Source organism: Temnothorax nylanderi, unplaced genomic scaffold (genome assembly GCF_030848795.1).
Source record: "Temnothorax nylanderi isolate EJ_2023f unplaced genomic scaffold, tnyl_v1.0 TNYL_tig0964_pilon, whole genome shotgun sequence".
NCBI classification, from domain to species: Eukaryota; Metazoa; Arthropoda; class Insecta; order Hymenoptera; family Formicidae; genus Temnothorax; species Temnothorax nylanderi.
Genome location: NW_027250026.1, coordinates 37,113 through 48,997, shown reverse-complemented (window position 1 = coordinate 48,997; position 11,885 = coordinate 37,113). Strand labels below are relative to the sequence as shown.

The 11,885-nt window shown below is 40.0% G+C and overlaps 1 protein-coding gene and 1 long non-coding RNA gene across 2 annotated transcripts; one reads left to right on the top strand and one right to left on the bottom strand.

Moving 5' to 3' along the window:
• The first annotated feature begins 691 nt into the window (after positions 1-691).
• Positions 692-2,293, top strand: LOC139786151 (matrix metalloproteinase-18-like). The gene has a single exon (XM_071725299.1). The coding sequence runs from the start codon at positions 692-694 to the stop codon at positions 2,291-2,293; it is 1,602 nt and encodes a 533-aa protein (XP_071581400.1).
• A 7,330-nt stretch (positions 2,294-9,623) lies between these two features.
• LOC139786149 (uncharacterized) lies at positions 9,624-11,397 on the bottom strand. The gene is made up of 2 exons (XR_011722192.1): positions 10,826-11,397; positions 9,624-10,537 (listed from the first exon to the last, which is right to left on the bottom strand). It is a non-coding gene; the product is annotated as an uncharacterized lncRNA (long non-coding RNA).
• Positions 11,398-11,885: the final 488 nt, after the last annotated feature.

Below are 11,885 nucleotides of genomic sequence, written 5' to 3'. Positions count from 1 at the left end.
TCATTTAGTTTTTCCATCGTCTTTGTTTCACTACGTTTAAAAGAGACTGTTCGTGTTAAAACTGTGGATAAACTACACCCAAGTCTAGACTCGAGTTCTTTATATACCGAGAAAATGTGACAAAAGAAGGATATTGCGGTAAAAAATGTAATAAGAATAGCATTTTTGCATCGAAGAAAAAATGCATCGAGGAAAAATGCATCTTATCAAACCGACTCATCCGCCGGAATCGTCGACGCAATTTTTTCCACCCGAAACCCCTACCACGACACCTATCCGCGCCGAGGAAATGCGACAAAAGTAGGATATTGCGGTAAAAAATGTAATAAGAATAGCATTTTCGCATCGTGGAAAAAATGCATCTTATCAAACCGACTCATTCGCTGAAATCTTCGACGCGCAATTTTTTCCACCCGAAACCCCTACCGCCACACCTATCCGCGCCGAGGAAATGCGACAAAAGAAGGATATTGCGGTATTTTGCATCGAGAAAAAAATGCATCTTATCAAACCGACTCATCCGCCGGAATCTTCGACGCAATTTTTTCCACCCGAGACCCCGCCGCCACCTATCCACGCTATCGCTAACGAGCGTCCTCGCGTAAACATTCACATCCGGAACGCTCATCGCGATCGCGCTCAAACCGCAACGCACCGTCATCACAGTTCCACGTCTCTCTCGCTCTCGACGATGTGGCTCACGCGCGTCATCGCGTTAACCGTGTGTTTTATCGCTGTGAGGTGCATCAATCCCACGGAGGAGAATTACACACTCGCATTCGATTACCTGCAGAAATACGGATATCTGACCGAAGATGTGGACGCGGTTCCGGCTCAGAGACGAAACGACGTTCTTCGCAAAGCTGTCGAAGATTTTCAGAAATACTACGATTTACCCAGCGACGGAACGCCTAACAACGAAACGCTGCAAATGATGAGTAAACCGCGATGCGGTTTTCGAGATATCCTGAAGCATGGAACGAGAGCGAGTTTATCCAAATGGCCAAAGACGCACCTGACGTGGGATTTTTTCGTAGCCACCGAGAACGAGTTAAACACGGCGCGGGCCGCGTTTGACCTGTGGTCGCAGCATTCAGCATTGACGTTCGAACGCTCCGAAACGAATCCTGACATTATAATATCTTGGCGACGCCTACGTCACAGTAACACGATTGTCAAGGTAAACGGACCACATTGCTCGGCCAAATTCGACGGTCCCGGTAACGTGCTCGCCCACGCGTCTCTCCCGACGGACGAAGCGGGGTTCGTCTCCGAGGTGCACGTCGACGGGGACGAGCCGTGGCACATTCACGTCAGTAAAAATCCCTCGGATAAGTTCTCCCTACAATTCACGCTGACGCACGAGATCGGTCACTCTCTCGGATTTTTGCACAATAAGCGCCCGACTTCGGTGATGTTCGCGTACTCGCCCGTCAAGCAGTATCCGGTCAAGCTCGACAAATTCGACATTATGGACATTCAACGTTTGTACGGTGAAAAACTGACGAACGAGCCCTCGCAGACGCCGCCGCCGCCGCAGCCGCCACAGCCATCGCCGGACCTGTGCAGCATTGATCGCGTAAACGTGATATTGATTTTGGAAAATCGAATGTACATCTCGTACAAGCGTTACGTTTGGTCGATCGATCTGGACGGTAGGACGTACAACGGACCGTTAGCCCTTTCGAATCACATGAGCTTTCTTCAGAACAATTACACACGCATAGCCGCAGCCTATCAATCGCCGTCCGGTGATCTCATGGTGTTCGTAGATAATTTGGTATACATGGTTCAATATCCTGAATTTACTCTGCGGCCAGATTGGCCGAAGACCTTGCATGAACTCGGATTTCTCGAAAAAACGATAATCAACGGAGCGGTAAACACCTACAGAGGACGTTCCTTCGTGGTGTTCAACGGTAACTCGGTAGCCGAGATAGACGAATGTGCGAAGAGAGTTATCAGATTTACGCCTCTCGAAACGACGTTTCCCGGAATACCGACCGGTGTGACGTCGATCTTCCGATACGTCGACGGCAATCTGTACTTCACCACTCGGACGCAGTTCTACAAATTCAACGAATTTACGAAGGCCGTCACGGCGGCTGGTAAATTCGATCTGCGGATGCTGAATATCGTCTGCCTTAAAGCCGAACTGTTGCAACAGTTGCGCGATCTCCTCGATCGAATCGTACGCCTCAACGATTTAACGTCACCGGCGAGCGATTCGTACGATGACGACGGCGGCGGCGGCGTTCGGCTTTCCGATCGCCGTATCCGCCGAAAGAAGTAGAGAACTGCGCAAATTCCCACACCACGTCGCACATCGCGCGATATATAGTAAGAACTTTTCTACTTATACCGATGTGTCCCCCCAAAGCATCAGTATCGCATCGTCAGCCGAATACGACGCGTCGGATAAAAAAATCAGAAACGAACGATACTACAGCGCGTGCGAAATGTTCTCGACGCTGACCGATCGACCCGCGCCGAAGGGTTTTTCCCCTCGCGAGACGGATTCGGAGATGAACGACGACTGCAAGATACGAAGGATCAATTTGACGGACGATCATCTTCATCGGGAGTCGCGTTCCAGCTCTCACCCCCCCCCCCCCCACCGACATGCCCGTTGACGTGCCTGCGGTGCGCGTCCTAACGACGCGTTATCTGCTGACGACGACTGGCTACAAATACTTAGCCTTAGGTATCACGATTAAGTCACCGTGGTATAGTATACCCACGCCTTCGTACGTGGATATCGCCCTGGGAGACAAACAAGGCAGGGAAGTCTCTCTGACGCTCGATATGTGGAAAGGACTGGTCGAGCGCAAACGCGACGTATTATCGTGTATGCGATCCACCCCCGTCGACGGAACCCGCCCCCCCTCACCGATAACAATCGGAGACATGACGCTGCAATTCGGAATGATCAACAACCTGCCGATCCTGCGTATTGAGCTACCCAACGCAGCTCGTGTGGCGATGTCGCTCAAAACCGTGGTCACGCTGTACGATCTCCGATTTTGCGTCAATCGCATCCTCTCGGCGCTGAACGCGGCGACTGAGGAAATCGACGCGAAGTATTCGCGCTATCGGGAGATAGCTGCCAACGCTATCAAGACGGGCACTTCGGCTAAAAATGCGATACTGAAGAGCGAATTCTTCGATCCTAACAACATCGTCGACTGTGAAATTACCGCGCTCTGTTTCCGATCATAATGTCGCGACGCGTGTCTGCAAATATATATTCATACGCGCAAAATAATGTGAGCGCACGTCGACATACGTATAATTTTAGTTTTTCAAAATAAAAAAATACATATCTCATCTGTGTGTTCTCTGTCTTTCTTTTTTCCTTTTTTCTCAAATCCGTACCTATCTCAACGCGATCCCGCGCTCCCCAGATCCCCCGACTCCGCTTGCTCCACAATCGCCGCGATCGCGTCATCCGCGATATGGGGCGAAACGACCTTCGAACCGAGGAAATACAACAACAACGAAGAAAGGTAATCGGGACCAGAGAAGCCAATGGTGCTGTTTTGCCCGCTGCCTGCGCGCCTGGTGGGGGACACGCACACACCTGACGGAGCCGTGTACGTGTGCGCTGGGCGCTCGGCGGCGGCTCGGCCAGCTTCGGGCGGGTAGAAGAGTGCAGACATACACTCGGATGTCTCGTTCTTCCGCGAGTCGTAGCGTAGCCATAGCCGGTTCATCGAAAGTCGTATGCGTTAGCGCGTCGGCTGACTTGGCTCGTCTATTATGTCTCGCGTATCCCTTCTGATGTTGATTTATGAATAAAATATATTTTATGACATTGCAGATGAATAAAATATCCCTTCCCACACTAGGCGCGATACACTGTGTCTCTTAATTATTTAAAAGTAATGAAAAAATCATTTATGTAATTAATAAATTTTACTAACAAAAAATGTTAGTAAAATTTATTAATTACATAAATGATGTCTAATGAAATTATATTATCTTTATTCTGAAAATAACCTATATAAATTAAGTAAAGAAATAAAAAACAAAAAAAGCGTAAATAATAGAAATCCACTCTTGGCCAATATGTACGCTTTCTTCTAAAAAAATTTTGTTATTAATTTAGAAAGATGACTTCTGTTTGCAATTCTTACATTTTTTTAAATAAAAATATATTACTGTACATCATCAGCACACTGCGTAATTTATATTTTCTCTTTACCATATACGATTATATATTTTTAATCCATTTATTTTAATAAATATCTATACATATTGTTGGAATACATTTGTTGACTTAATATGACTCATAAAAATGTAAAATTAAACGATGACTTTCAGTTTTTATTTTATATTTGCGGTTTATTATTAGTAATAAATCAATAAAGAAATGGAAAGTTTTAAAATATTTATTTTTCTTACAATTATTTGATATCTATTTATAAAATGTGTAATTTTATGCTCGTAATCTTGCACTTTTTATTATCAAATTTTTCAATATGTTATCAGCAATCTTTATAATCTATAAATGCATATTTTGGTGTAATAACATGGTGTCTTTTCTGTCTGAAAGCTGTACTTTGGATTATCTTAAAAATGAGAACTGACTATATTAATACTAGCCTAATTCATATTTATTATAACACCTCTATTTCACTATATTAATTATATGATGTTTTAAATTGACCTCTTCAATCGAATTATTATTTGTTCACTCTCAACATGCTTTGCGTTACCGTGTGTCTGTGAAGTTGGCATATCATTTTCCAGCAGATCAAAAATAAAAGGGAGTTCTTGTCGCATGCAGTCGAGTTCTATAGTTCCTGATACTTTTTAGTAATAGTTCTGTTGATTTTGACAAAAAAAGTCCATTGAAAAAATTATCTGTTAGTTTTCCGAAATCTTGGAGTTCCGGTTTATCTAAAATATTTTTCGAATAGTTCTGAGCATATTGAAGCATTTTCTACAGAGTTCCCGACACTAGCAATGTTGAATAATTTTTTTATAAATTAATACCGGCCGAAAGCCGAGTATTTAGAGAGAATAGAGTGATATGCTGTACGAAATGTCGCAGTTCCGGTTTATCTAAAATACTTTTCGAATAGTTCTGAACATACTAAAGCATTTTCTAAAGAGTTCCCGACACTAGCAATGTTGAATAATTTTTTTATAAATTAATACCGCTCGAAAGCCGATCAACAGCCAATCAACAGCCAATCAACAGCCAATCAACAGAACTATTACTAAAAAGTATCAGGAACTATAGAACTCGACTGCATGCGACAAGAACTCCCTTTTATTTTTGATCTGCTGGAAAATGATATGCCAACTTCACAGACACACGGTAACGCAAAGCATGTTGAGAGTGAACAAATAATAATTCGATTGAAGAGGTCAATTTAAAACATCATATAATTAATATAGTGAAATAGAGGTGTTATAATAAATATGAATTAGGCTAGTATTAATATAGTCAGTTCTCATTTTTAAGATAATCCAAAGTACAGCTTTCAGACAGAAAAGACACCATGTTATTACACCAAAATATGCATTTATAGATTATAAAGATTGCTGATAACATATTGAAAAATTTGATAATAAAAAGTGCAAGATTACGAGCATAAAATTACACATTTTATAAATAGATATCAAATAATTGTAAGAAAAATAAATATTTTAAAACTTTCCATTTCTTATTGATTTATTACTAATAATAAACCGCAAATATAAAATAAAAACTGAAAGTCATCGTTTAATTTTACATTTTTATGAGTCATATTAAGTCAGCAAATGTATTCCAACAATATGTATAGATATTTATTAAAATAAATGGATTAAAATATATAATCGTATATGGTAAAGAGAAAATATAAATTACGCAGTGTGCTGATGATGTACAGTAATATATTTTTATTTAAAAAAATGTAAGAATTGCAAACAGAAGTCATCTTTCTAAATTAATAACAAGATTTTTTTAGAAGAAAGCGTACATATTGGCCAAGAGTGGATTTCTATTATTTACGCTTTTTCTGTTTTTTATTTCTTTACTTAATTTATATAGGTTATTTTCAGAATAAAGATAATATAATTTCATTAGACATCATTTATGTAATTAATAAATTTTACTAACATTTTTTGTTAGTAAAATTTATTAATTACATAAATGATTTTTTCATTACTTTTAAATAATTAAGAGACACAGTGTATCGCGCCTAGTGTGGGAAGGGATATTTTATTCATCTGCAATGTCATAAAATATATTTTATTCATAAATCAACATCAGAAGGGATACGCGAGACATAATAGACGAGCCAAGTCAGCCGACGCGCTAAGGCATACGACTTTCGATGAACCGGCTATGGCTACGCTACGACTCGCGGAAGAACGAGACATCCGAGTGTATGTCTGCACTCTTCTACCCGCCCGAAGCTGGCCGAGCCGCCGCCGAGCGCCCAGCGCACACGTACACGGCTCCGTCAGGTGTGTGCGTGTCCCCCACCAGGCGCGCAGGCAGCGGGCAAAACAGCACCATTGGCATCTCTGATCGGGACCCGCGAAAAGAACGACCTTGAACGCATTTTCGTGGAACGTCTCTCGAGGAGCGACCTTGAACAAGTTCGAACGCGTTCAAACGCGTTCAAACGCGTTCGATCTCCTTCGGAAAGGCGCGCGATCTCCGCGCGCGGTCGATAACGCGCGACGCTCATATTTACCCAAGAGAATCAGTTAGCGCGCGACGACCGACGCGGGAGGACGCGCGATTTCCGCGCGCGGTCGGTAATACTTCTAACCTCAGGCCGGTCGCGGGGGGTGAGGGGCGCGGGAAATCGGGTGAGGGGGGAGCGCGCTTGACCAATCACCGTCTTGCCTTTCCGTTCTAGAAAAGTAGTACGGAAAGGCCTTTTGGTGATTGGTCAGGCGCGCTCCCCCCCCCCTCACTCCGATTCCCCGCGCCCCTCACTCCCCGCGGCCGGCCCGAGCTCGGAGTACCTGTTACCATACTACTTTGACGTAACTGACCTACGAACTCTTCGTACGCGTGCAATTCTGACTTCAGATATGCTTTTCTTATCTCAATACAATGCCTTCTATGTAATCACACACGCATATTTATCGATAATCGCTAAATTCGCAAAATCTATAAAAATCTTTAATAATGGTCCGAATTCAATAAATGAGGGCTTGTTGGATTCCTTTTACGATAAATAAACCATTTCTACCGTTAAAACTAAATAATTATGTAAAATACGGAATTTGACACAAAATGGTGAAATTTTGAAATAATCACTTAAATTGAATATAAACGTTGTATTTGGGCTTCTTACATCCCATTGAACTCAAATCCATCGAAACATTTCATAAATATTCGATATTTAACAATTTTGTCCAAAATGATCAAATTCTGTATTTTTTAGAAAATTCGCGTTTTCTCGTTATGGGTGACTTTAGATAGTCTTACTAAACATAAATATCGCATTCACAACTTAAAAAATCAATTAATACGGTTTTTGACCCAAAAGTGTTAAATCTGGTAATATCGCGAAAATTGAGAAACAGACTTTTCTTTCTATATGTTTATTCTAATGCGTACATATCGTTATTGCACCATAATTGCATTTATTCTCAATTTTGGCAATTTTCAGTGAAAAATATGAAATCTCAAAATAATGAGAAAAAAGGAATAAAAACTATGTGGGTCGCTTCTAGGGAACACTAGTAATCGTTTAAGACCATTCCCGGCTCATTCGGTTGATAATTAGCCAAGTTCACCTGAACAGGTAAAAACTTGTTATAATGGAAAAAATCAAAAATAAACTATATGGGCAGTCCCTTTAGGACTAAACAAAACGTTTAAGACCACTTTTATTAAAATCGCATCACAAATGGCAAAGTAGGCCTAAACTGGTGAAAAGTTAAACTAAGGCCTTTTCTTCGGAAAAAACTATGTGGGCCTGTTCTTTAGGTCACTACGAATCCATTCATATCCTCATTTCATCAAAATTGCCCCAAATACAGAAATTCATCTCAAAGTGTCAAAATCTGAACTATCGGTCCAAAATCGATAATGGGCATATATTCCCTTTCAGGAGATCACTGGTAATCGTAATCCATCATTAGAATCATTAAAATATGATTCCTTCGAAAAATCAGCTGATCGGGTAAAATTCTTATCGGATGGTTAAGTTAGCTTAACTGAGGCATATTTAGACTCGTCTCGACTCACTGAAGGTGAATCTTCCATAAAATATCAAAAGTTGATGTTACCTTTAATCCTTGCCATTTTCATTCTTAATCAGTCATTTCGACTCTCAGTAATATTACATGACTCGAAACCATAGCCATACGTTTGAATAACATAAAATTATAGGGTAATACTTAAGGAGAGCTCCCTCCTCACCGATTTCGCTGAATTTAGGCTTAATCGACGCGTTTTTGCACAAAACGAACGAATCTGGCAGAAAAAAGTCCCGCTCTGCCCCGCGAAGCAAGATATTAACTGTTAAAGTTGACGACTATCAGGTTATGAAACCTGTTATACCGACGCTATGTAGCGACTGGTTTTGCACTTGTTTGAAATATACATTGTTTTTTTACATATTTTTTACTGGATTTTTTTTCATAATGTGTTTTTCGGCATCGAAATATGAGATTACTTGTATCAATTATTAATTTATCACCACATTTTGGACACTGTATTTCTTTATTTATTAAATAAGGCTCGATATATCCATTAATAATCATATTACTGTGTTTCATTAACCTCAACGCTTAATATCTGTAACAGAAATAATTTGTTAAAGCAGAGAATAGTTGGTATATGAAAAGTACACATAAATACCCATACAGCACAAGTAGATACTGAGAATGTTCGAAGGATATCTCAGCAGTAGATTGCGTATATTCTCACAACATTCGAGATACGTACCACGATTTTCTGAGAACATACTCAGAACATTCCTATGTCTGCCTCACCTAGTTCATAGTATCTACTGAGAATATCCCGCAGTAAATACCAAGAATATCTCAGGTATCAATATAGAACCAAGGATAGAATATGCACGGTATATACTTATTACGTTCGATTAGGGTTAAATAATTGGTACTCTTTTATATTTTATAAATTCATATTTATTTATATGTGCATTGTAAATTATTGCCAATGTGTGTACATTATACACTACAAATATTAATACTGACAATTAATACCGCAATAACGCCGAGTTTAATGCTTATGTTACTTCGAGTGTCATACGTGATGAGAGAATTGCTATAGAATAATAGATTACTGTCTGTTTTATGTCACATACGATTTCCTTATAGAATATTGCAGTGCTGTCGAACTTTAAATCACATAGTGATTTGAGTACATATGAAGTACATATTTAAAACTAGCGAAAATAATCGTTTTCTTAAAAAGGATTGCACATAAGTAAACCAAAAAGAAATAGGAAAGTATGCATTTTTTACATGTGTCGTGTATCTAATGACGCTTATTTAGAACAAAAGGATAGGAAAATGTATTATAGTCACACGACTTGTTGGAAAGATTTAAAAATCTGAGTCCTCACTCGTAAGTTATCGTTAGCACAGAAAAATGTACTTACAAATTAAGCGTGATTTAAAATTCGAGAACACTGCAATCGTTCAAATATCTCGTGAATACATTTTCAATTGAATAATACATTAATCATTTACATAGTCGCGTAAGTAATTATTATTTTGTTTATCCTATACTAGAGATGGGCGATACAGCCTGAAAGTCGTGGATGAATAATAGATTACTGCCTGTTTTATGTGACATACGATTTCCTTATATTGCAGTGTTCTCGAACTTTAAATCACATAGTGATTTGAGTACATATAAAGTACATATTTAAAACTAGCGAAAATAATCGTTTTCTTAAAAAAAGGATTGCACATAAGTAAACAAAAAAGAAATAGGAAAATATTTAAAGTTTGAGAACACTGCAATCGTTCAAATATCTCATGAATACATTTTCAATTGAATAATACATTAAGACAAACAATTCTTACAGTGCGAACATTTATCTTGTAAGTTATGTCAGACGGTAATCTCGATATTTCGAATAGAAAATAATTAGAATGGACTTTATAACGTAATTGCAGCGCATTTACAGTAAGCGGCAAGTTATAATTGTACGAATGATACATATATATGGCAAAGGAAGGCATCATATTGTCCGTGGATGTTTCAATACGTGTTGTATTATGTTACAAAATTCTTTCCATATACGGACCATCCTTCAGTATACATAGATGTACACACACATATATACATAAGTATACATATATCATGTTACATACGTATGTGCACATGTCTGTACATAATATATTTTTTAAGAAAAAAAAACATATTATGGGATATTCTGTATATATGGAGAACCAATAGAGACGTAATATCGGTGAGCATAGCATTGAAACATCCTCCTCTATGGTGAACGAAAGGCAAAAGCGAGAGGCTGACGCAACGTTTCAGCACGACACACGAGATACGTCCGTGTAAGATAAACGGAAGAAACACCGGTCGTCGAGTCTGAAAAATATAATAACAACAGTGACATTAATTTGTGCCGATTCTCACTCGATTCACTATTTACGAATTATGATAATAAACTTACCAATATTTTCCGTACTTTATGAATGTAGAAGTGAACGAAAGGCAAAAGCGAGAGGCTGACGCAACGTTTGAGCAACGTTTTAGGACGACACACGAGACACGTATCCGTATACGTGCTGTCGTACGTTGCTGTCGAACGGAGACAGCCGTTTCTCGCACTCGCGGATTGTTTCCTCGCTCGCGTGCACATACGCGAATAATGACCGAATTAATAAAGACGGGGCCAAAGAAGCCGCGGAAGGTTATGTCGACGAGACCGTCGCGCACATGGACAGCCGTTTCTCGCACTCGCGGATCGTTTCCTCGTTCGCGTGCACATACGCGAATAATGACCGAATTAATAAAGACGGGGCCAAAGAAGCCGCGGAAGGTTATGTCGACGAGACCGTCGCGCACATGGACAGCCGTTTCTCGCACTCGCGGATCGTTTCCTCGCTCGCGTGCACATACGCGAATAATGACCGAATTAATAAAGACGGGGCCAAAGAAACCGCGGAAGGTTATGTCGACGAGACCGTCGCGCACATGGACACTATGGACAGCCGTTTCTCGCACTTACGGATCGTTTCTTGTCCTCGCGCGCTTCTCGCTTGCGTGCACGACACAACTTCGACAAGATATCCGACCGCCGACGCGACGTCCGACGTCCGACTTCGTGTTCGTGGCTTCGTGCCCGATCGACTCTCATCGGGGCGACTTCGGCTCGCCTAGCGCGCGCATCAACACGCCGCCTTCGGACTTAGCCGATTCGACGTCGTCGGTGAAAGCGCAACACGCCGCGAGCGGACTTTATCTTCTGATCCGTATTAATTTATATATTCTGAGTAGTATACGAGAATGTGCGAAAAATAATATACTACTGTAAGATATTACAAGTACATCCTGAGAATTTACGAAAAATAATGTACTACTATGAGATATTACAAGTACATCCTGAGAATTTACAAAAAATAATGTACTATTAGAGATGTTATAGAAATGTTCCAGGTATATTATATACGGTACGTATATGTACAGTACGAGTACAGAACATTCGAAAGATATCATGTGCTGTATGGGTATGTACTTTTCATATATCAACTATTCTCTGCTTTAACTAAATTATTTATGTTTCGTTAACTTAAACGCTTAATATCAGTAACAGAAATAATTTGTTAAAGGAGAGAATAGTTGGTATATGAAAAGTACATATAAATTGTACTTTTCATATACCAACTATTCTCTGCTTTAACAATTAATTTTATTTCTGTTTCGTTAACTTCAA